At 36.4% G+C, this 27098-nt stretch overlaps 1 protein-coding gene across 3 annotated transcripts in view; it reads right to left on the bottom strand.

The window, feature by feature from the left end:
* Positions 1-3327: 3327 nt before the first annotated feature.
* Positions 3328-27098, bottom strand: part of LOC120632519 (protein fem-1 homolog CG6966) — a 99808-nt gene continuing 76037 nt past the window's right edge. For all 3 annotated transcript variants that reach the window (XM_039902337.1, XM_039902335.1, XM_039902336.1), the window contains 10 exons: positions 23170-23329; positions 16000-16200; positions 13587-13805; positions 12671-12863; positions 9927-10093; positions 8343-8561; positions 7218-7362; positions 6645-6771; positions 5411-5644; positions 3328-5323 (listed from right to left, as the gene is read on the bottom strand). In XM_039902337.1, coding sequence (XP_039758271.1) covers positions 5075-5323; positions 5411-5644; positions 6645-6771; positions 7218-7362; positions 8343-8561; positions 9927-10093; positions 12671-12863; positions 13587-13805; positions 16000-16200; positions 23170-23329 — 1914 coding nt within the window. In that variant the 3' untranslated portion in view covers positions 3328-5074. The remainder of the gene's footprint in view (positions 5324-5410; positions 5645-6644; positions 6772-7217; positions 7363-8342; positions 8562-9926; positions 10094-12670; positions 12864-13586; positions 13806-15999; positions 16201-23169; positions 23330-27098) is intronic.

Genomic DNA, 27098 nt, shown 5'->3' with positions numbered 1-27098 from the left:
GTACTTTATCGTGCCATTATGATGTAAGGTTGGCGGATAAATTCTTCTCTTATTACTTTTTTTGAATGAGATATGACCAAATGAATGTACGTCATTTGTACTCAAGGATACATTCTATTAAAATTACTTTAATTTTATACACGCTCCGATATTGTTAACCGCATGTGAGCCGCAATCCTGAAATCAGACAGGCGGGATGTTTCTAAACCCGATGACTTATTTTGATAAATTGTATATCAATTAATTGTACTTCTTTTGTACTTGTCAAATTATAAAATAAATTTAATTTTAGTAAATATCTAAACTGGAAACCCAACTACTGGGATTTTTTTTTACTTAAGAAAGTATGGAAATATAAAACTAGGCTACACAGTTGAAAACAGGCAGGTACCTATAAAAAGTATAAAACCGGATTTAATAACAAAAATCTTCACAAAAAACGCATATGACAGCACCGGTTGTAAACTTATCGCAATTTTGTGTGAAGATGGTAACTGATAAGCCTTCGCGTTGTTACTCAAACAACATATGTGTTTGTCGCGCCTAACATATATGTTACAAATATCAACTCATTGCAGGCCTACTAAAAGGCACGGGTCTCCTCTAAGAATGAGAATGGTTTAAGCCTTAGTCCACCACGCTGGCCAAGTGCGGATTGGTGGACTTCACACGCCTTTGAGAACATTATGGAGAAGTCTTAGGCATGCAGGTTTCCTCACGATTTTCTCCTTCTCCGTCAAAGAAGTGCTATTGCTTTGTGCCAAAAGAGAGACATAAATATTAACCAATACTGTAGAAAAAATACAAGAAAATATTTTTAAAGCTTTTAATTAATTTCAAAAATAACTAGTACACATACAATAATATAATCACTTCGTAAAGATAATTCCAAAATATACTATGAGAATACGCACATGAACTAACAAACAAACTGCTTGCGAAAATTACATAACTAAACTAACATTTTGTAATCAGTTCAAATAAGTCCATTTTGTCGTTCGTCATCACAATATACACTGAAATTTATTTAAGGACTCCCCACACCCTACGACAGTAGAACAAAAATAGTATAGAATTGGAGTATCTACAACATCAGCTATCCAACCGACGGAAGGTATAGCGAGACCTTTATTTTTTATTTTTCATAATCGACCTACTTATATCTATTTATTATACACTACGTTTTGTCGTAATTTTCCACACTTGTCTTTCATAGCCAACGACACCCCTAAACGATATCCGAGAAATGATAATGACAAAATTAGCAGTTGACAAAATGACATGCGTATAAGTCGGTGACATGACAGTTAAATTCAGAGAATTTACTCTATGATTTTGACGTAATAGTTCTATAACAAAATTACAAAACTAAGTGTTTCCAGACAACCATATTATAGAGCTAACAACGTGTTTTGAAATAAATTCGTTTTCAATTTCTTTAGCACAATTAATGAATATTTCTTGTTTATTTTTTATATTTTATACATTGATTACAGAATAATTTCAAAAATACAGTTCTACGATTTTTTACAAATATCACTAGTATTTTTCGTAAAAAACTTCCTTAAGTTTTCCTTGCAACCCAACTATGACGTCAAAAACAGCGTTGACGAGTGCGACATGATTTCAATATCATAGGATCTATGACCATTTTTTTAATACATTCACAACAATAAAAAAAGTAGTATAAAGGAAACAAAACGTAGTGGAATCAATAAAGGGGTGTCGTAAACAAATCATTTTGCCAACTAAGGGTGTTTGCTATACGGGTGACGTTGCCATTAAACTTTTGTTATACATGAAACATAATTGAATAAAAAAATAACATGGTTACCTATAAAAGAGACTAGTCGCCGCCATGCTTTTAATAACGTCCTATGGACACAAAATTAAGTAAAGTTCTGTCATAAAATACAATTCAACGCGATTTCGTAGCTCACGAAGACTGTTTGTTTAACTAAACTAAACGGCCTCCGTGACATAAAAGTACTAAACTACAAATTAATTTCGAAACTATCTTTTGTTCAGTTTGTCTTAATTTTACAATAATTTATGCATAATTCGTGATTGCTGCTAACCAGTGACATTTATAATGTAAATTCCATCAATTTAATATATATATTTAAATACTTTTATTAACATTTCATAACATTTACAATCTCGATTCTTTACAAAAATAATTATGTTTTACAGTTTTACCTAATCTTTTACTACTATAAACACAGAGTTTCATAAATTTATTTATTTTTAATTTTAATGATAGAAATGTAGAACGTTGGTAAAAAAAAGTAATAATTAAAATTGCCAAGAAATTTGTATTGGGCAAATCCCACTAATACAGTTATTATTTAACATCATTCTACTTATAAAGAAAAGTATGAAAATCAATTAATTTGCACAACCATCGTCTTATCATCCCATCTGACCAATAATAAATCAACTCACTGGTCAGTTTTAATAATTAAGTTTATTGGCCAGCTCTTTTGTGTATTTCTGTAATGCCAAAGTACTTTACAATTATTATTGATTGTGTTTTAGACTCAACACAAATCGAGTGTGGCGGGCCGTATTTATAAATGTGTTTCCAACATAAAATTTTGGATTAAGTACTGAAAAATATGATCCCTTGAGACACATTAAATCACATATTGAGCCATTGTAAATGCTTTATATTAAAATATATCTACATAATATGATATATAAAATAATAACATAATAAAAATAGGAGGTACTACAGGAAAATATAACTTTATTTCGAAAATAAAAATAAAACTACATGAATTTAATATTTACGTAGGGTAGCTAGTTACTATCTACAACTATTACATGTGGTCATCATTTTAATATTTTTTTTATAATATTTAGAAAAAAATAAATATTTTCTAGTCTACCACATTATTACATTGATTAAGCGTACAAGAAATATTTACTGATTACAGATCAGAGATTAAAAACAAAAAATAAATATTTTATCAATATTTTGTCTGATTCAAATTGATCTAGGCCAATCCTAGGCTTTGATTCTCTATTTACTGACGTCCATTTTTCTCATCTGCCTTGAAACGTGTAAATCAATCTTTAACAATCACAATAATTGAGTTATATTTTAGTCGAAAACAATTATTTAAATATATATATATATATATATATATATTAAAAAAGTATTTTATAAAAGTATTTAATATATATATATATATATATTTAAATTACTAAATTTCGTTACTAGGTTACACATATATATATATATATATACATATATATATATATATACAAGGGTTTCGTTACATATATATATATATATATATATATGTAACGAAACCCTTTTTATTTGTAATTTTTTTTAAATATTTTCTTTCAAAACCAACCCTAAAGATTTAGAAACATTGTACGTATCTATGCATTTTAAGATAGATAATTAATTTGAACACTCCCGTGATAAACGGGATATTTAAAATTATAGTAATTTTATAGTTGTCAAAATTTACTTCACAAAATGCATTTTGTGCGTAAGTAAGACATTAATGACATAGAGAAAAATGGTCCTAGGATTTCCATCGGTGGTCTTAACACCATTCGTACGTTATTATAATATACACGTCCGCATATAAACATATAATATATGCTCCAGTCAATGTTTGCATATAAATTTTGTGGCACGACTTGAGCATTGAGAAGTCTGTCATTATTTTCCATGTTTGCGGGTAGATGTATAAATTTTAAATAAACTACATTTTTAACATCCGCGGATGCTCCAGTGTGGTTGTGTGTGTTCTAAAAAATAAGGTATGAAGGATAGCATTGATCGTTTTTTGCTTTGTAATACAAATATAAATACTCATTGTAAAAGTATTAAATATCTATGTCCAAAATACATGGAGTTATTTTCATGAGCGATGACGGTGGCGTATAAATTCTGTGGAACCACGTTCGTTAAGGATGAATCATAATATTTTTTTACCGCACGGACGGTTATACGGACAGATTCAACCATATTGATAATTTTATTGAACAGTCACTATTTTAAAAGCCTAAGTATCGTTCAGTTGAAATACACAGAGTAGTGTTTACACAGAGTAAAATCACCTAGTGTTGATAGTTGCGTGTTAATACTGTGGCTCGGCATGCAAGTAGAGGATAGCGTTTAAGTCTTTACCATGCATGCGTCATGACAGTTTATTATATTATGCAGTAAATTAAAATAGATATGAAATTTGAACTGTTACAAAGTTTGCATGATCAATCAATGACAGTAAATACTGTGGCACGACATGCATGTTGGAAACAGTGAAAGTCTCGAGTATGCGGATAATTAAACATGTACATTAAATTCACCATTCACCCTCCCACACACATTTGAAATAGCTTACGTATCTGTCAGTTTAATATCAATAAGTGTAAATACTGCGGCACGTCATACAAGTAGGATAGTCTATACTTTGCCGTGCGGACGGTTATTCAGTAAAATTCAATTTAGGCTGCTACACACATTTGAAAGCGCTTAATTATCTGTAAGTCATACTTGACTTATACTGTGTAACGGCAATAAATGTTGATAGTTTCATGTAAATACTGTGGCTCGACGTACTAGTATAGGACAGTTTATGCGGACGGTTAAAAATAAAAAAACATACATTAAATTATATAGATAGCATATTTCGACTCTGGCACACATTTAAAATGATTTTGTACCTGTACAGTCAATTTGCACAGAGTAATATCAATGAGTGTAAATAGTGTGGCACAACATACGAGTAGAGTAGTCTATAAATCTTTACCGTGCGGACGGTTAACCATGAAGAATTCAATTACATTGATAACATATTTGGACTCCGACACACATATTTTAAAACACCTAAATCTGTCAGTCAGGATACACAGAGTAACATCAATGAGTGTCCATACTTGTGTGTAAATACTGTGGCACGACATTCGAGTAGGATAGTCTATAATTCTTTACCGTGCGGACGGCTATATACAGATTCAAGATAATAGCATATTTAGACTCCAACGCATATTAAAGCGCCTAATTATCTGTCAGTCAGTATACACAGAGTAGTGTTTGCACAGAGTAAACTCAATGAGTGTTTATTGTGGCGTGTAAACATTGTGGCACGACGTGCGCGTAGGGTAGCCTGTAATTCTTAACCGTGCGTGCAGCTAGACACTTGAGCGTGGTATATTTAAGAGGGTTTACTATGGAGGTGAGGTTCTGGCGAGTTGACTTGAGTATTTCCTCTGGGGTTTCGCCCTTAAGGTTGACTGTGTCAATATGCGCTCCGTGGTTGAGGAGGGAGCGTACGACTTCGGGAGGGCATGGATTTAACTGTAAAGAAGAAATCCAACTGTTATTATAGCATGTAAAAGTAGAAAATGAATTGTCTTTGGGTTACGTTATGATGCCGCTACTTACTTTACAAACAAGGTGTAGGGGCGTATTGCCATCGGCTAGGTTCCTGGAGTTGGGCTCCGCGCCCAACCGCAGCATCAGGGACACTAGGGCCCCACAGGGGGCCTCGCTTCCCTCCCGCCCCGCGCCCGCCCAGGCCCCCGCGGCCCCCACGGCCCCGCTGCCAGTCGCACCCGCGCCCCTCCCCCGCCCGCCGTCATCAGAACACGCGATATGTAACATCGAGCGACGAAGAACCTGTAAAGTGAGAGCATGTTAAGAAAAAGTCAAAAAAGGACAAACATATATAATTTCGCTGTCATTTGTACAATTTTGACATACGGAGTTAATCGGTAACTATTTTTTATTACAATGTTTTAATTTATTCAAATTTTAGTCCATTGAATTCTCGTATAATAATAATTCATTCACAAGAATGGAGGTACATACAGTTTTTATAATATTAAATTGAATCCAGTAAATTCTGCCCGTCGGTGTATAAAAGCCGATTTACATCGAACGAGCGAATGCTCATTCTTTCCTCGCGCAAGATTCTATGGAATATTCTAAGAATTTTCGCTTGCGTGATGTGAACGGCATTAGAGGAACAGTTACCTTTTTTTTAGTTTGCCATGGTGGAAAAGCTTTATTGGTACCTGGGACTCCCCCCTCTAAAGAGGGTATACCCAAACTAAAACCACCACGGTATGTCCCTCTTGTTAGCTTTGTTAGACGCCCGGGGAACCCGATGCATACCTCCTGGACGTCTACCAATCACAAAACCGATTGTTGGGGCTCCCACGCTAACGAGGAGGAGTGATCCCCTCGGGGAGTTCGAGCTGTTCTGATACCCCCCCCCCCCCCCCCCCAGAAAACCCCCCTCAGACCGTAGAGAGGCTAGTGTAGAGACTGGTAGGTATCACAATAGCTACCCATTGACTCCCAAGAGAGGCTGGCGAGCGGAAAATTGCCACCGTCTTCTTCCCACTCATCTAGCTAATGAGCTAATTAGGTTTGGCTGAGGTAAACGTTTGCCAATAAAAATTTTGTATAGACGCTGGAGACGTGCTTTCGTTTACACTTACTCTTTTCTTGCTCCGGCTTTTTGCCCGTTTGGTGTAAATGTACCTTTACAGCTTCCCAACTAACAGCTTAAAAATGGTATCAACCAACCGACGTCATGTTAATCAAGTAGGTACATTAATAAGACCTATTAACCGCACTTCGTTCGTAGAATGAAACAAATAATGGTACTCACCTTAATATCTAATTCAACAAGTGAGTACACAGCCTTATGTATTTTTCTAGAAACATCCTCAGTGCATTCCGGCTCCTCGAGTAGCCTGGCCATCAGTGCTGCTAGGTGTAGTGATATTTCGAGGAACCTACGACAATCATAAACGAAACATCATATACAACGTGTAATCGAATTACGATATACTGCTAAATGGTGCATACGTATATTTCATAAGGATTCACCATGTTTAAATATTATTAAATCTATAGAAGCATATTTATTATTCCATATAAACTGATTCAAAACATCCTAAGTGTTTACTTATCACAACCCTATTGAAGATTAAAGACCGACACGCGCATAGTACCTACGCTACGAAACAAAGTGACAAGAGTCACGTCTTGATTTTTCAAAACATTCTAAGTGTTTACTTATCACAACCCTATTGAATATAAAAGACCGACACGCGCAAAGTACCGACGCTACGCAACACGCACCTAACAAAGTGACCAAATGAAGTGACAGGAATCACGTATTTTATGAACGCCCCCTAAGGGAAGGAACATTGAATTAAAAACACCACAGAACACCTACTTGTGTAACGTAGTCATGGTGTGTTTCCTTCCGTACATGAACCCAAAGTCCAGTTTCAACATTTCCAGGCCCATGTGTATTTGGGACAGCGCCTTTGTGAACACTGGCTCGATGTCTTCGAAGGTCACCGGTGGAACTATGCGACCTGGAATTGATAATAAATATACAACGACAATACACACTTCGCTATCTAGCCCCAAAGTAAGCGTAACTGGTGATATGGATACTAAAGAGAAAATATTTATGGCAACATTCTAATGGGCAGCGTTATGGAAACTTCGAGGCATCTTTTCTTTTTTTTTTTTATTAAGGATAGGCCAGCGCTTGACGATAATCATTCCCGTTAGAAAGCAATGATGAAGTCTAGCCTTGAAGGTACTTAAATTATACGTGACAGGAGACACAGTTGCCGGGAGGGCGGTCCACATCTTAGTGGTACGTATCAGAAACGTGGAAAAAATACGTTTCGTGCGTGTTGATGAAATACTAACCACAAAATTTTTTCGTCCAAAATCTCTCAGTGCCTGAAGATCAAAGTCTTAGAACAGTGCATGTTGCCAGACCCAACTTACGGATTTGAAACTTGATCGCTAACTATCCCCACCAATCGGTTTTGCTTGGTTTTCCTAATCCTAAGGTGGCCTGGAGGCTGGAAGGGATCGCTATTAAGCGATAAGGCCGCAAATATCACTTGCTTCAACGGTGAAGGAATACATCGTGAGGAAACCTGCATGCCTGAGAGATCTTCATAATGTTCTCAAAAGTCAAAGTCAAAGTCAAAGTCAAATATTTCTTTATTCAAATAGGCACATAGATGGCACTTTTGATGCGTTATTATATACAAAATGTGTACATTGCAGTGAGTAGTGATGGCGATAACTACAATCGTAAACTTAAAACTAAAGCTACGAGGGTTCCAATCGCGCCCTGGTCAAAGGTATGTGGAGTCCACCAATCCGCACTGTGCCAGCATGTTGGACTACTGCCTTAACCCCTTCACATTGTGGGAGGAGACCCGTGCCATGTAGTGGCCCGGTAATTATGATGATGTATCTTCTAGTGACGTCACAACATGTTGATGGGCCAGCGTAAGTAATGGAAAAAACTAGACGTTACAAAACTCACCTCTAAGAGGCGGCCTCGCTCGTTCAGCCAGCATATAGGAGAACAGCTCCGCGAAGCTGTAGAGGCTTGACTGCGTGAGTGGGGACAGTGGGGGCAAAACCGCCCGTTGCATGTCCAGTGCGTGGTGCCACAGCTGGCGGCAGCGGGCGAACCGGCCCGCATCCGCGTACACCGCGCCCCGATATCGCACGTAGTACGAGGTGTCGGGGTGGGCGGGACCTTTAGTAGAAGAATTGTATACAGGTTTTAATAAAATATATTATACACTTTTTTATACACCACAAAAAGAAAAAAAGATCCATCTTTTTGTGGTGCATTTTGGTGTTGCTTTTTAAGATTTCAGCGAAAACTTAAAAAGCAGGATAGAAAAAGGTGGCCTTATCGCTCAGTGGCGATCTCTTCCAGGCAACCTGAAGATTAGGAAAACCAAGAGAAACCGATAGGTGGGATGTATTGTTATTATACACATACTTATTAAGATTAAACAAATAAAATTATAAATATAAAAAAAAATATAAATTAAAATACAACGTGTAACGGAATGACGAAAAACTATTGAAGGGTGCATAAATATATTTCATGAGGAATCAATCATCCTGTAATAATATTAAATCAAAAGAACCATATTTATTTTTCCATACAAACTAATTAAAACCTTTTAGAACATTTTAGTGTTTATTTATGACAACCCTATTGAACCTGAAGACACTTGCATAGCACCTACGCTACGCAACGCGTAAAGTGACAGGAGTCATCTGATTTTACTTTTGCATGTGATGTTAGGGCTGTATCTGATTTCTTTCAATAAAAACTACTGGCATTTCGGTTGCACAGATAAGTCTTAGAGACAGTAAACAATGTACCTCTAATGCCTTTTAAGTATTATTTCGGTTTTCATTTACACGTTTAATACTATAACATAACCTAATGTCGTGTTTATTCCTCAAGATAATGGACTTTAGCAGCATGTTTGAATATGTATAGTGACCTTGACAGTCGTATGCTTGATATTAAAATACCAGAAGGACAAAGCCTTGTAGTTCCCATCATTAAAACTAACAACTTTTGTTCAACGACTTTACAAAATTCAGTATTAATTTATTTCATACAAAAAAATTAATAAATCATGTTATTTCTGTAAACTGGCATTACACTATTAAACCAAATACATGTGATTCGGCAACGTCACGTAATCGGTTCAGTGACCGCGCGATAGAGTCCGTGGTTGGCTCGCTGTTACTTATGTCACATTACAGAGTAGTAACTACTAGAGAATCTATGCAAAATATTGAATATTGAATATTATACAAACTATCGACTTAAACGAAAAGTTGTAGAACTAAAGTTGTTAGTGGAGTATAAAGATTGAAGAAATTATAAATTACCATATAGATTCTTCTGCTTTTCGCGGAGTATAGCTAATAAAGCTTAATTTTATTAATATATATTGAAATTCCACAAAGTAACGCCTGCTTTTATTCGATACGCTACGGAAAAGGCTAGATTTCTGATTCTTTTACGAGGAATATCTGCAATTTGTTTATCTGCATATCCAGGTAAGAGAAAATACACTATAGTAGTTACCTAGTATTCGCTCTCTGATGACTAGAGCCTGCATCCGTATCGCGTCGGGGTCTGCCAGTAGTTCCTCAAGCTGTTGGGAGTTGGTCGGCTCGACTGCGTAGTCATACGCCTCTATCCGGGGAATGTCCTTCGGCTTGGGGATAGGTTCGCTACCGTCCTCTGGAAACCTGGAAAATATTTTACGAATGTTATTTATTGCCTTCCTTTTTTGAATCTTCCTTTATTTAAGAGAAAACTGCATGAGTGACTATTATTTAAGTGTTTTTACTCAATTAATGAATTTTTTGACTTAATAATTAATATTATTATTCTCGATAATTTTTGTATGCATGTATTATCAACAATATAATGTATATTACTCAAGAATGACTTTGTTAATTTAAATATTTTTGCGTCCAAATTGTAGTTGTAATTTCTTTTGTAATGTTTTCCTTTTATGTTTTTATTTCATATAATATGATTGTAAGTTGCACACCAAATTAATGGTAATACACTGTTTCAACAACAAAAGCTAAATTTGTAACATCTGAATATCTACGTGTATTTATGCAATAAGTCTAATTATTATTATTATTATTATTAACGTTTTCAAGGAATTTAAGTAACTTATTTTAATAGCAGTAGGTAGGTTGACAGTATCGAGTCAATACATATTTATAAATATATTTAATAAAATATAAATGATTTTAAAACGAATTATGAACGTAATAATGTTAACACACGTAATAAAAATAAATCATCAACCTAGAGGTTTAGGTTAAAAAAAGTTAGCGAGTAATTTATGGGCAATGGCGTACGATTGTATAAAAAAATTCCATCAGAAACTCGAGGGGAAGTTCAAATCATATGTAAAGGAGGGTCTGTGTAAAAAGGTTTACTACCCCATATATATGTGACAGGAACGCAACATATTTCTAAATAAAAAAGTTCCTACGTAGTAATCATAATGTAAAGTAATGTTTTAGTAGCAATGTTTACACTACGACTGTTGTATAAAAGACTATTATATATATTATAATTAATTATATCAATAAAATTTATATTATTATTTAATTATTATTCATTGTGCTGTTTTAAAATAAATTTTACTAGAAAAACCTGTATTGTGAACTTTACATGTTTTTATAGATCCCAAAAAAAAGATCTTTAAAAAAAGAAAAAAAAAATACTTTTTCGACATCAATTACTTAGCTATAGTTTAATTTAATAATTTATTAAATTATATTATAAATGAGAATGTAAGTTTGTTTGTTACGCTTTCACGCTAAAACTACTGATCCGATCTTCATGAAACTTTTGATACATATTGTTGGAGGTAAAAAGGAGAAATAATATAGTATACTTTTCAATGAAAAAAAAAATTACATAAGATAAAAAAATATTTATGAAAAAATATCAAATATAACTATAGGTGTGACTATGTAGCAGTACACGGCCTCCCAAAATTACGTGGGCGAAGCTGCAGGGCACATCTAGTAGTTTAATATAACCGCCTACTTTCGAGCGACGAGCCGCAGCCTTCTAACCTAGTTAGATGCGATTTATTGCAAAGTAAATAAGTTACAGCAATATTTGGTCACGGTCATTTTGGGAGTCACATATTTATTTTGGTTCTGCTTTTCAAAGGTGGCTTCACCGTGGGAAGCCTATTATAGTCTCATTTTGATTATTTTGGTGATGTTTAAACTGCATTAGGTATGTTTGAGCAGGTGTGTGAATATTTTTTACAAGGTTAAATAAACAACAAATTAAATTAAAATAACCCAAAATCCTTATGCCTACGTAACCTAAAATATTTTTTCACGCTCTTTTAAGTATCTAGCCGAGGTGCGGAAAGGTTTTTTTTTTTATTGCACTACAAGTTAGCCTTTGACTGCAATTTCATCGGCTAGTAAGCCGGCTAGCTAGTTAGATCGGCTACTAAGACGGTAACGGGCAAGCCTGTTAGGGGAACGGCATTTTTATTAAACTCATATCCTTAATCCGTTTTTACGCGTCATCGTACCGGAAGCCGATAGAATGAATCGCTTAGCGGCGCGGCGGTAGAATGGTAACTAGCAAGGTAAACTATGGTAGAGTCACTACAAACATACATACTTGACGTTTCAAAGTGCGTATAAAGTAGGCCTACTTGAAATTAATGAATTTTGAATTTTGAATTTTTAGCCACGGCCAAAGCCTTGCGGTGCTGCATGAACCGGATAATTTAGGTTTCTTTAACGTTACGAAATAGTTCGCTCATTAGAACGGTAACATATAGCATTTCAGTTTGTTTTTTCGTTTAGCCGGTAAACCGGAGAAAATTAAAATAAACAGGTTGTTTACTTAAATTTTCCGGTAAATTGAAACTTAAATAAACCGGTTGAAACCGGATCCGAGCCCCGCTTGTAGCATTTCGGTTCGTGTAATCGTTAAAACGCAGAACACGACAATAAACGGGTGACTAACCATTTTTTTCCGTTACGAAATCGTTCACTCATTAGAACGGTAACATGTAGCATTTCGGTTTGTTATTTCGTTAAACCGGTAAACCGGAGAAAATGAGCATAAACTGGTTGTTAACTAAAATTTTTCGGTAAATTGAAACTTAAATAAACCGGTTGAAACCGGTCTCTAGCCACGCTTGTAGCATTTCGGTTCATGTAATCGTAAAAACGCAGAACATTAAAATAAACGACTAACCAAAATTTTCCGGTAAAATGAAACCCGTTCCGAGCCGTGAGTGGAATAAAAAAAAAGGTTACCTGTATGCCATGGCCCGTTTCCACAAAGCCAGCGCGCCAACCATGTCCCGCCGCTTGTCGACGTACGTAGCTCCCAAAAGCTCCAGCGCATCTATCCTCTGTTGCCGGGTCACCAGGCCAAGCTCCGCGTTGGTCAGATGCTCTACTATATGCGTGTGGCCTGTCAGCGATGCCGCTAGCAGGGGGGTCATACCTGGATATAACCAGATATATATGTTTTAACATAAATAAATAATAATAATAAATATACTACGACAATACACACATCACCATCTAGCCCCAAAGTAAGCGTAGCTTGTGTTATGGGTACTAAGATAGCTGTTGAATATATTTATGAATATAATACATATAAATACTTATAATATACAGATAAATACCCAGTCACTGAAAAACAATCATGTTCATCACACAAACATTTTCCAGTTGTGGGAATCGAACCCAAGGCCTTGGACTCAGAAAGCAGGGTCGCCCAAACAGATATTAATAATTATTCAATGAATAATTGTAAAGTCAACATCTTCTGAGGATGCTTCGGTTTCGAAGCGAAACGTGCGTAGAAGGTACATTGCTTAAGATCTATTTGATGTGGAGTATAAGGATAGAAGTAATTATAAATTACACCATACAGATTCTCCTGCTTTTTGCGGAGTATAGCAAATTAAGCTTAGTTTTCATGAGTAAAAACGATGGCAGAGGTTTACTCAAAAACTATTAGGTTTTCGAATTCACACATAAGTCTCAGATACACTACATGATTACCTCTAAAACCTGTGACGTTTACGATTACTTCGGTTCTAACTTCCAGGTTGTATAACGGCTAATAAATAGCCTTAACATTAAAAAAACTACCTTTAGAATTAAAACAAGTCATATCGTTAACGAGTATATTAGTTTGTAAAAAAACAGTAAAGCTCACCATAAGAATCCACATCCATTGTCGCTCCGTGGTCCAGCAGCATTACCAGGATGTGTAAGGAACCGCTCTCCGCGCAATCGTGTAACGCCGTGTTACCCTTAACACTCTTTCTGTTGACGTCCGCGTTGAGGGACAGGAGGTATTTGGCTATGTGGATGTGACCTTTGTAGCATGCTATCATTAGGCATGTGTGGCCGTGGCGATTTGGTTTTTCTATATCTGTGAATAAGACAGTCATCGTCATCATTAGCATTCTATTACCGGCCCGCTACAAAGACAGAGCACCTATAAGAATACATACTATTATATACTTTTTCGGCAATGTTTAGTCTATTTGACGGCCGATTGGCGCAGTGGGCAGCGACCCTGCTTTCTGAGGCAAGGCTGTGGGTTCGATTCCCACAATTGCAAAATGTTTGTGTGATGAACATGAACGATTTTCAGTGTCTGGGTGTTTATTTGTGTATTTATGTATATTATTCATTAAAATATACATCAGCTATCTTACTATCCATAACACAAGCTACGCTTTCTTTGGGGCTAGATGGCGATGTGTGTATTATGTGTCGAAGTATATTTGTTTATAATAAATGTAATATGTATTTCTCTACTTCATTTGGAAAAAAAAAATGATATGGATTTAGGCTGTAACACACTAGCCAAGTGCGGATCGGTAGACTTCACAAGCCTTTGAGAAAATTATGGATAATAATAAATTATGGAAATAATTAAGAACTATCAGGCATAATGGTTACATTAGGCATATGAGGCCGTTAGGATTTGGTTTTGCTACGTCTGTGAATAAGACAATCATCATTTTGCTGGGTTGCTAATGATAATTATGATTGAATTGAATCATCGTCATTAGGAACCCATTACAGGCCCCCAAACAAGGCGCAGGTCACCTCTCAGAATAATAAGGATTTAGGTTGTAACACACTAGCCAACTGCGGATTGGTAGACTTCACAAGCCATTAATAAATAATAAATATACTACGACAATACACACATCGCAACCTAGCCCCAAAGTAAGCGTAGCTTGTGTTATGGGTACTAAGATGACTGATGAATTATTTTTATGAATTATATATTACATAAATACTTAGAAAATACATATAAACACCCAGACACTGAAAACACTTATGCTCATCACACAAACATTTTCCAGTTGTGGGAATCGAAACCACGGCCTTGGACTCAGAAAGCAGGGTCTCTCAGAACTTTATGGAGAACTCTCAGGCATAAAGTCTTCATTAGACATATGTGGCTGTGTGGATTTGGTTTTTCTATATCTGTGCATTCTACAAGGTCCAAGGCCTACTAAAGGTCACCTTTCAGAATGGACAGGGTTTAGATAATAACACGTTGACCAAAAGCGGATTGGGAGACTTCACAAGCCTTTGAGGACATAATGGAGAGCTTTCAAGCATGCAGCGTGCCCATCGATGTCTTGCTTCATCGTTAAAGCAAGTGATGTTTAATCGCTTGAAGCGCACATAACTCTGAAACTTAAGAGGTGAGTGAGTGAGTTCAGAGATCGAAATCAGTGCCTCTCCTAAGGAAAGCTGACTCTCTAGCGCCTAGGGGTAAGACTCGGCATTCCTTTCCGGGAAACACTAGTGGCTACCAGGGTATCATCGCTTTTTTACTTTGACAGTTTTATATAATATACATATATACTTATAATATATATTAAACACCCAGACTGAAATATATTCATGTTCATCACATTTTCCAGTTGTGGGAATCGAACCCTCGAATTTGTTATTAATTATTAGTTAATGGGACGATAATAGATGGGACCAGCGGCTTTTCGATTTAAATTATAACGCTGGACTAGCTGAAAATGCCAATTACTAGACCAACGAGGCAGTTTATTAGCACACACACCTACAAAGCATAGCATTAGTATATTATCTAGAAGGTAACATCCATTTTTGTTATAAAACCTTAACATTTAAACAAAGCTTGCTTTGCCCAATAATAATGACACCTCCTTTTAATTTTATAACGCTTATAAGTGGCGTTAGTTTATTTGCCATTTTGTCAAGTGATTAACACGCAAAAATCGTTTATTTTTTGTGTCGTAGCCCTCTATGGTGACATACCTATGTCACCTAGGTGCATACTTGATTGGTATGCACCTCGCAGATCGCACCTAAAATTATAATAATAATCGTCTTTACAAACAATTTGGAAGTTTATAATTTTTGAAGTCGGGTCAGGATGCTGCGTTGAAACCGCGTTAGAGGTATGGGTTTATAATAACTGCCATACGCTGAACAGATTAGCCTGCTACCATCTTAGACTGCATCATCGCTTCCAACTAGACAACATTTTACAGCAGACCTGGGGCCCATGTAAGGTCAAGTACTAGTATATAGTGGGATAAAAAAACTTTAATTGCTCTGACCTGCGCCATTTTCAACTAGGAACTTTACAATTTCGAAGTGGCCATCGAAGCACGCGGCGCGCAGAGGCGTGCTGTGCGTGAAGGTTCTGGAGTTGACGTTCGCGCCTGCGCGCACCAGCAACCGAACGAGGGGTAAATGACCGGCTGCCGCCGCGCACCATAGCGGCGGGGCGTCCTCTATCGTCTCACCGTCGAACGTCACTGTAACGAATCAAATTCAAATATTACAAAAATTCAAATAAAAACATAATTAACACATATAAATTACATATTTATTGGATGGAAGCAGGCTTACTTAACAATTATTCATTGTAAAGTCAACATCTCCTGATGATGCCCGAAGGTCTGTTTGGATAGAGTATAAAGATGGGACAAATTATAAATGTTTGTCTGATGAACATGAATAGTTTTCAGTATCAATGTTTATATGTATATTATAAGTATTTATGTATATTATTCATAAAATTATTCATCAGTTATCTTAGGTACCCATAACACAAGTTACGCTTACATTAGGGACTAGATGGCGATGGGTATATTGTCGTAGTATATTTATTTATTTATAAATTACACCATAGGTACAGATTTTCCTGCTATTCGCGGAGTTTAGTATATTAAGCCTGATTTTATAGTTACATATTTGTTTCCTTTGCCGCGGAGACCCTGAGACCATGGAGTGCAAAAAAAATACCTCATCTGGTGACAGAAGTACTGGGTAATTTTTGCGCAGATAATCTGCCTGGCTGTTCAGCGCGGAAATGCAGCCAGCACCATTCCAATTCATTTATTTCAAGTAGGCACTTTTAAAACGTCAAGTCTGTCTGTGTGTAGTGACTCTACCACCGGTTCGGAAGGCAGATTCTACTGAGAAGAAGCCGTCAAGAAACTCAGCAGTTGCTCTTTTCCAACATCACGTTCTTTTTCCTATCTTGTGAGAGATGAAAGCGGAGCTGGATGCTTCCGAGCAACCTTGTCATTAAGAATCAATTGTATAGTAACCTCGCTGTAATAAATGTGTTTTAAAATATTGAATAGTTCGGCCGTGAAGGATGGACAAGCAAACAAAATAACACACTTTCGCATTTATATTATGAGTTAGGATATTCAAGAATAAAGTGCTATATCGCTATAGTGCTATATATATAAAACAAAAAGTGCTAATATCGCAAAAATAGCACATGCTTCATCAGCACTTAAGTACTCTTTGACTGTACCTATAGTTAAAGTTGGATATTTAAAAGTTAAATTAATGCAAAATTAAGTTCCATTCTCGCTATTCTATTCCACGAAATTCGCCTCGACACTTGGCAACAATAAGCCAAAGGCTTCTAAGAACGTACATTGTACGAAATTCGAAGGCGACCTATATTGCTTTTCTTTCCGGGGAAAAAATATCGGCAGCAAATATTTATGTCTTTTTTTTTTATACAGAGAAAATGCCTGACGCATACCACTCCGTTTGGGGAAACGGAGTAGTTATGTGGGACTTGCACCCACTAAAAACTCTGTGTGTCCCTCGATAGACCTATAAGTGAGAGCACGGGGTTCACTTGCGTATTCACTGCACTCATAAGATATTTATGTCTACCATATTTGTAACGCAAACATAATTCAACTGTAGGCAAGTACCAAGTACCTAGTACTTGGAACTAACCTATATGTAATTTTTTTTATCATAATATGTATAGCTACTAGTTAGTATTATTTTAAGAACTATTGTAAGTAATTTCATAGTAGGAAATAAGTAATTAATTTTTTTATGTTTAAATACATAAATAAATATACTACAACATAGTAAGCGTAGCTTGTGTAATGGGTAGGTACCTACTAAAATAACTGATGAATATTTTTATGACTAATATACATAAATACTTATAATATACAAAATATATAAATTTAAATCTTAATATATATAAATCTCCTGTCACGATGTTTGTCCGCGATGGACTCCTAAACTACTGAACCGATTTTAAATTAAATTGGCACACCGTGAGCAGTCTGGTCCAACTTAAGAGATAGGATAGCTTAGATCTTTAAGTAAAGTCACAATTTTATTTTATTGCAAATTATTTGTCTGTAATTAATTGACAGTCACATGTTATATGTATATACAACTATACTCATTTAAGGCTTAGCGATACTGAATACTTTAAAAACAAAATCAAACGCAGACGAAGTCGCGGGCAACAGCTAGTATTATATAAATTTGTATCTTCAATTTTTTTGTACATCTGATAGCTATTAAGCATGAAGTAATGAGGAGTTTACAATTTTTTTTAATTTTATTATTAATAAATAATTTTGAAAACAATGTGTGCTGCTTATCGCTTCGATAAATTGTAGTTTACTAAAATAGTAAACCATTAAGCACTGACACAACACTCTCACAAAGGAGTAAAGATTTCATTATAAAAATGCTCAATTTAGTGGATGGAAATTAACCTTGCGGCATGGAATTTTATATCTATGTCGTAAACATATAGCAAATTAAAATAAATTTACTAAAAATATTTTTAAGGCTAAGCCGATGAAAATCGATGACTATTATGTATAATTTTTGTTTAGTTTTTTTAAATGTGACGTCACTCGATTCTAAGCTGAAACTGGGTGCGTGTCGTGCGTTTCTACACGAAGATAAGAGGCCAATACCTGCCTAGTACCATCGGTTAAATTAGTATTATTATAATAATATTGACCTCCTGAACTGTCACTTGACATTATGTTTAGACTATCCGACGTTCGTTAAAAGGTGGTGTAACAAGTCCTCAATCTTATTATTAGGACGTAAAGGTATATCAAATAAAATGTAATTTTAATATAATACTGTTATAAGCGATGGCAGTGAGGCCCGAGGTGTACCGATTGTAAGTTTGTATGTTACACTAAACAAGAATAGTTCTAATTTCTCAATACAGGTAAACGTGTTCCGTTAGGTGAAATGGCGTTTAGCCAAGATGTGACGCAATGGAAAGGTGAATGCGGATGTAAAACAATAACATTTCTGCTCTAGAAGATAAATTCTCATTATTAAAATTAACGAGAGGTGTGTTTGAGTTACAGGTTATTATTACACATTCCGATATCAAGAGGCCCTTACTCTAAATCTGAAAATGCGTTTAATGCCCTGCTTCACTAAAGATGAACAAGGCAATGCTTAAATAAGTAACGCCTAATTGAAGGAGCTTCCTAAGCATACATCAACAGTTCACCAATAGTTATCACATAAGAGTTGGGAAGAGTTTTTTTCTATAGACATAGCCTAAATCATTTAAAAACATATATTATTAAGGAAATGTAAAAGACATTTTTAGCTAATAGTTCAAAAATGCCACTGTTTGATTAAGATTGTCCAAATATTTTTACATTAAGATTAAGTAGTTGAATAATTTTTTTTTAAAGATATATACTTGCGAACCCGCCATCCCCACCATAAACGCATAGTTTCTAAGGGGATGGATAATTATGTTGGAAAAATATTTGTTACTTTTATTTTGAACAATAAATTAAAAAAAAAAAAAAATTATGAATTCGACTTAGGCGATGCCTCGGTTTAGGGAAGGGAAAACGGGCATAAGAGTTCATTTCGAATCGTCCCGATCTGCCTTTTAACCTTGCCGTCACAACAGTTCGGGTAATGTATTAACATAATAGTTTTGTAGCGCGTCTATGATCTACAAAATATTTCACCTAATTTAAGAAATTATATTTTCAGAAGTTTCTCTGGTCTGGTCTGGCGAAAGGCTTTGGCCGTGGCTTGTTACCAAGATGGTACTAAGAAACACGTGCCACCCAAGCGATTTAGCGTTACGGTACGATGTCTTAGCGTAGAAACCGATTGGGGGGTACGAGTTTAAAATTACTGCCATACCCCTAATAGGTTCCATGTTAGAATACTCCAGAGCTTATTTATTATGGAATAAAAAAAAAAATATATCCTATGTGCAGGATTTAAGCAATATGTCTGCTTAATTTAACCAAGACCAGTACATTGGTTGAACAAAATACACGCGACATCAAAGAAAGATATTTTTAATATCGCCTCGCCACACGCCTTTGAGAACATTATGGAGAACTCTCTGGCATGCAGGATTCCTCACGATGTTTTACTTCACCGTTGAAGCAAGTGGTATTATTATTCCTTAAAACGCACATAACTTAGAAAAGTTAGAGGTTGGGATTCGAACTCGGCCCCACGAAAGTGAAGTCGAAGTCTGACGCACTGGGCTATCACCATTTCATTCCATCATTGGACTTTGGTTACTATATATTTAACATTTAATTAAATCGGACATACACGTTTTCAATAACATTTTAACAGCTTATATAAATTTGGCAATATGACATTTTTGAGTGCATGTATTTTTTTAAGTTTCTTAAATTCTTACTACCTTACATTATGTTGCAAGGCTGAAGTGGCACAGGGCGGGGCACATAGCTCGGAGAACCGATGGACGTTGGGGTGGCTATGTAGAGCTTTGATAGGCTTTGGCCTACTTTTCCGGGGAACCGAGCATGATCCCCGGGACTCCGGGATCCTCCGAGACAAACAACCTTCTGGAGTCAGCTGGTAAATGGGTTGATAATGACGAAGGCAGAATTTCTGAGTTCCGGCGTCGAATTCATGCAAAGATGTGAACAAAAAAAATGTATGGAAGTCATTAAAAAATAATAACATTACAAAAACACGCGATTACGGAAGCATTAACTTAATCTCAACTCGTTGCGATCGATTGGTATATGAAAGGATTATCTTCAAGGCCATAATTACATTATTATGCTACTGCTGTACCTGTGGTTCATACAAATTACGAAATCACGACAATACCGTAGTTAGTGTTTCCGAGATGAGGCATTTTTATGGGAGCATGATATCTTGTCATTTGCATTGATAGCTTAGTGGTCCCGGCACGCAACTATAACTTTTTAAAGCAATGCCACGTTTTTAATGTATACAATTAAATATGACAAAAGCGAAGAAAAATATAGCGGAAACCTGCACGCCTAGCTTAAGCATTCTCCATAAATTACTCATGGTGGAACGGGCTCTGCGGGCTGAATCCTTCTCATTCGGATAGGAGCCCGTTTGATAATGCTGACTATCATATCTTGCCATGGTTGCCATAGACGGCCGTCCGAGTAAAAATTCCTAGAATGAAGACCACGTTCTGTACCCGAGATCGGAGTTCGCCTGACTGAACTGAATGAAATGTTTTTGTCTGCTGCAATCATCCTGAACTGAACCCTAGCACGCCGAGGGGTTGAACTCGCCCTCCCGAAAGTTAAGTCGAAGTCCTACCCACTGGGCTATCACCGCTTCTGTATTAAACAACCGCACTTAATTTAATTGATACCGCCGCCGCACTGCGTCGCTTGCACTCGATATAGGATGCTTCCTACGTTCCAAAACTATTAAATATTTCACTAATGTATAGTAGACATTGGATAGATTAAGTAGAACACGACGAAAAATAAGTCAACGTGCATAAAGATATATATATATATATATTACATATATTTATATATATTATATTATTACATTTATTATTTTCTTTAATTATTTATGTATATAATATATATATATATTTTTATATATATAATTGCGATTTCCCTTCCCGAATTTCTTTCATTGCCTTATTCCAATAGTTAAGGTAGCCTGGAAGAGATCACTGTTAGTGATAAGGCCGCCTTTTGCATATAATTTATGTTAATGTAAGTGTTCCTGTGTGTGTTTCCTTTATTATGCAATAAAGTAAAAAAAAAAAAAAACAGATGGCGGGAAGTTGCTGTATAACGAGGGCTGAAGTGGTATAGTGACACTAACTAGAGCAGACCAAGTCCTAACAGTAGACATCCTAAGGTTGATGGATGTGAAGATGATGTTAATGATATAAATATAAGCTCATCTTGAATTGTCTATTATCGATTCTTCTGGTCTCAATATCGATTCAGTTCCACTCGATTAAATCGATTGGTCATGTCGTCGTGCGATGCAAACGGATGCGTGGCATTCCAGCACGCAGTGGTTTAGCGTATGTCACACTTGCACCTACCGTGTGGTCACTTAGCTCATATTACCAACTGTAACATATTGTACCGAGCATGTAGGAAAGTTTTACAACCCACGGAGAGAAAGTTACCTAAGTCAGTGTATTAAACACTGGGTTGATTTCGATGCACATAAAACTATCAGGCTATAACGGGACTCGATGGCACGAGGACCAAGTTAATGTAACTTCTGTTAATGAAAACATGAGATTTTTTGGGAAAAAGCCAACCTTCGACCATAAAAGCGTTATGTCTACGCATTATGTCGTCAATCTCTAAAGAAGAAAAATTAGTAACGGCATGCATGCATAAAAGAGGAAGATGGTATGAAATATACAAATCCTTTTCCTTTGTAAGAAATACAAAAATTTTAGGGTAGGCAGTGCTTTTGTACTTGTATGAACTGCACGCCACTGAGTAACGGTTACAGATAACTATCTCGTGCTGCGCATGCTAGCCCTACAGAGCACTGTGCCTTTAAGAATCTGCCTTTCAAACCAGTGGAACCAAAAATAAATGATTATGTATATTCCTAGACATTATATGACGTAATAAATTGAATTGATGACAACATGTAATAAATTTGACAAAAAATATTGTTTATTATGGTGGAATTTAATGTAAACCATTGCATGCCATTGTGTGGCTGATTGTAAATTGAACAATTCAAATTGACTATACTACACCTTGTATACTTACAAAATGGCAATAAAGATTATTATATTATTATATTATTATAAAAAAGTGAACAAAGTAGGCATACTTATATACTATAGACGAGTTCCTTGCATGCCCAGCTTAGTGTTCATAGGCGATAGTTTTCCATCTGCAGTTTAGCGCCAGTAGGGAGACAAAAATTATATACACCTGCTAAAGCACGGGAACATGGAATAGAAAGAATTTAGCCCCGTTTATTACTACACATATATTATTTGGATATTATCTCCACTTGTGCGCCAGTGCTCTGAGAGTTGTGAAAGCTGTGGCAGAAGTTAAATTTTTATTCTCTTCCCGGGGAGATAATTATCTCCTGGCCATTATAGCAGGTGAGCCATCTGCTCGGTAAGACAATTATAACTATAAAAAATAAATTTAGGTAAAAAGTAGAAGCAAAACAGCTGTTACCTGAACCGGGCTGCTCGATGTCGGCCTTGCATCGCTTGATCAGGTACTCGGCGACGTCGTAGTGGCCGTTCCTGCAAGCGATGACCAGCGGCGTGGCGTCTGTCACTTTGGCACCTACTAACATGCTCAGCTCCTCGGAGCGCCAACTGTGTAGGTACATCTGGAACAAAAAACAGTTATGGTTTATTTAACGACCATTTCTAATGAGTTGATTGAGAAACTGTTAATGGTTAGGACTTCGGCTTCACTTTCGGGAGCAACTCTAACTTTTCTAAGTTACCTAGAGTACGATTCAGACTACGGCCTGAACCCTTCTCATTGTGTGAGGAGACCCGTGCCTTGTAGTGGGCGGGTAAAGAGTGGATGTGATGATGATTTGACGAATGACCCTGCTTTTTGAGTCGAAGTCCGTGGGTTCGATTTCCACAACTGGAAATGTTTGTGTGATGAACATGAATGTTTTTCAGTGTCTGGGTGTTTATCTGTATATTATTAGTATTTATGTAGATCATTCATAAAAATATAAGTCAGTCATCTCAGTACCCATAACACAAGCTACGCTAACTTTGGGGCTATATGACGATGTGTGTATTGTTGTAGTATATTTATTTATTTTAAGATTATAGTTGATGAACTAAGCAGATGGCCAAACTGCTAGTAAGTGAAAATCACAGAAAAACCAGCACCAGAAGCAGTAAGGCTAGCAATGGCAGCAATGTAATTATATACATAAATACTTAGAATATACATATAAACACCCAGACACTGAAAAACATTCATGTTCATCACACAAACATTTTCCAATAGTGGGAATCGAACCCACGGCCTTAGGCTCAGAAAGCAGGGTCGCTGCAAACTGCGCCAATCGGCCGTCAAGCCATTGGGTAACAAGTAATAAAAAAAAACATACGCGTAACAAAAGCGGGGTTAAACATTTCCTATTCCCTGTTTCCGTTCTTTGGCAGGTGTCCAAGTTAATTTTATCCCTTATACCGTATATATGTTTTGTCTCCTGCCTATCTTAACCGTGTTGAGCAACACTTTTAGGTCATAAAAGGAATACCCACTACAAATTGTCGCCCTATGTTCATCAACCTGAGGCGTAGGTGTTAAGCCTCACATGCCTGTCATTACATCGGCGACCAATACTTTCTCACGGACGAGCTCTGTCACTACTAAGTGTTGCTCAACACGGTTAAGAAAGACAAAAACTATAAAGGGTTAAAGAGATAAAATTAACTTGACACCTGCCAAAGAACGGCAACAAGGAATAGGAAATGTTTACCCCCGCTTTTTGTTACACGTATGTTTTTCAAATGTTTATGTGATAGATCTACGTCGCAAATGACTTTCGCTTTCTCGCTTCCACCCATTATGCAATTCATATCCGAGAGACCCCAATTTTAAATCAATTCTGGCCTTTCCAAGTTTGTCAGATATTTACAGTATCCTTAGTACAAGATTTGCATGTTCGCAATCGAGGTGTCGTTGTTAAGTATTAAAACACTTGAACATCAGAGAAAAGTGTATCTCATACTCATTGTTTTAGAGTTGAAATTTGCTTCAGCTAGAGCTTTTGGCAAAACATATTATTTTGTAAGATAAAAATCAGATGCACGGGATTTGCGACTCTAATACAGGGTACATTTTACTTTGACGGCATAAAGTTTGATATAAGAAACCGACTCGCATCTTGTACTAAGGCTACAATAGCCTAAAATTGACCTAATGCCGCTCGTTTTAGAGACATCTGATTATTGTTTTACAAACGTTCTGTCAAATGCCTCAACTGAAGCAATGTAGGCAAATTTGAGCTTGAAAACAATCGTAATAAGTTACATATTACTACGAAGCGCAAGTACTTCAATACTGGAAAACGACCCCTCGTTGCGAGTGAGCAAATTTTGCACTAAAGCTACAGATTAACATCACGAATGTGACTACTCGGAGAGATACGCATCACGTAACGTTGCAACATGTCGAGTCACATTAAAAATGATAGTTTTCCGGTGCCAACAGCGCATGACCCGGTTTCTGAACCTTGACACTCGGTGCCGATGACTTGGGTCTTTAATAATGAAGCCGGAAGCACACTGGTAACACGCCACGCGCCATGTTTTGGGGCAGATGAAATTGTAGTGATTTGTGTGACCAGTGCACCGAGTGGTCATCGCATACATATTTAAGATATTAAAATGAAAGATTAGATGATATGAAAGAGATGATAGATTCGGTACGACTCTTGTGCCACAATGCCATACAATTATGTAAGGTGGCAGCAGGGGCTATTTGGGACTCTATAACTTCTGACATCTGATCTGGACTAAAGGGACGCTTCAGCCGTGGCTGGGTCCCACCTTACCGGCAAAGACGTACCTATTCATTTAGCGTTACGGTATGGCATCGCGTAGAAACTTAGAAATCGATGAGTGACGTACGTGTTTAATATACATTTCATTCCAACAGATTAGCCGGCTAGGTGAAAATGCAGTCAACGGCTAACTTGTACAAATAACACTGAGTTTTCGTTGCTGCATATAAATAGACAATAAACTTTTTCAAATAAAGTAAAATATATTTTAATAAGTGTGCTGAGCTCTTAATAACCAAATGACTCACCAGCACTTGGAAAGTACGCCGACGTAGCAAAGTATAATGGTATTATTAATTTACTATTTTGGTATTATTAATTTTATATTCAGTTCCCAAAGAAAGGTATTCAGGTATATAATAGTTCATTCATTTGGTAAACTAAATAATGATTATATTGCTGAATAGGCAGTAAAGGTTTTAAATAAAGTCATTCATTCGAATTGGACTGTTGCATAAGAAAGTTAGCGTCAAATAATAATCTAAGCTCATTAAACCGCGTTATATAATTTAGTGATTGGGTTCGTTGAGCAATTCGTGTCACATAAAAAGCGCACCGACTATATTACTTAGCTTCAGGCAATCTGGAACTTTCTAATTGTTTACTTGTAACGGGGGTCGAAACTGCTATGACACAATAGATTATAATTATTCACCATTTTCTGCAATCTGAACTGGTCTAAGATGTTAGCAAGCTAACCTGTTAGGGAGTATGGTACTTATACCAATCATAATGTTTCATCTTGTTCAAAGAATTATTACGTAGTGTAGTCATAAATTAAAATTGGGTAATTTGATGTGTCCACATCCGAGCCTCGGAGTACGTTAAACTGTCAGTCCCCGTTATGATCACTAGCATGTGATAAACACGTTAAAGTCTACCAAACTGAATAAGAGCAAAGAAGGTTTTCGCCCAGCAGAGCGAAGTTCATAGCATAATGATGATCACCTCTAGAAGAGATGGATATTGAGCTCTAAACCACGACGCTCATCGATAGAAGTTTAGATTATTGGTTATATTAACACCGACGGCTTAGCATGCCCTTCATGGACCGGAGGAAAAGGTAAATAACAAATTCGAACCTCTCAGTCGTACAACATCCAGTTCCCAACAAGACGATGTAACTCCACTCATCTGACAAAAGAATATCACTTGCATTGAGTGCTATAGTTTACCTTCAAACCAGATTGACAAATAAGCCGCATTAGCAGCAAAAACATAAACAAAGGTGACTGGGTTTCACCTTTAATTAAATATCCTATTATTACGTGACACTGCTTATACCCTTAGAAGATTAACGCTTGCATCACTATATAATGCGGTAGAAATTTTCTGTGGTTTCCCCGGTGTGAAATCTAAACTGCCACGTTGGTCTATTAGTTAGCCTATTCGGAACACTAGGTCCTAGATTCAAACCCAATATCGAGTTCGCAGCGAACTTTTTAAGCTCAATCGACCGCTTTTATAAATCCATTCTTGAATAGCGTTGGTTTAGATACAGTAACGCTGCCATCGCATTCGTAGGTAATGCTTTCGACCGACCGTATATAATTGAATT

Source organism: Pararge aegeria, chromosome 20, assembly GCF_905163445.1.
Source record: "Pararge aegeria chromosome 20, ilParAegt1.1, whole genome shotgun sequence".
NCBI classification, from domain to species: domain Eukaryota; kingdom Metazoa; phylum Arthropoda; class Insecta; order Lepidoptera; family Nymphalidae; genus Pararge; species Pararge aegeria.
This window is presented reverse-complemented; position numbering and strand designations above follow the sequence as displayed.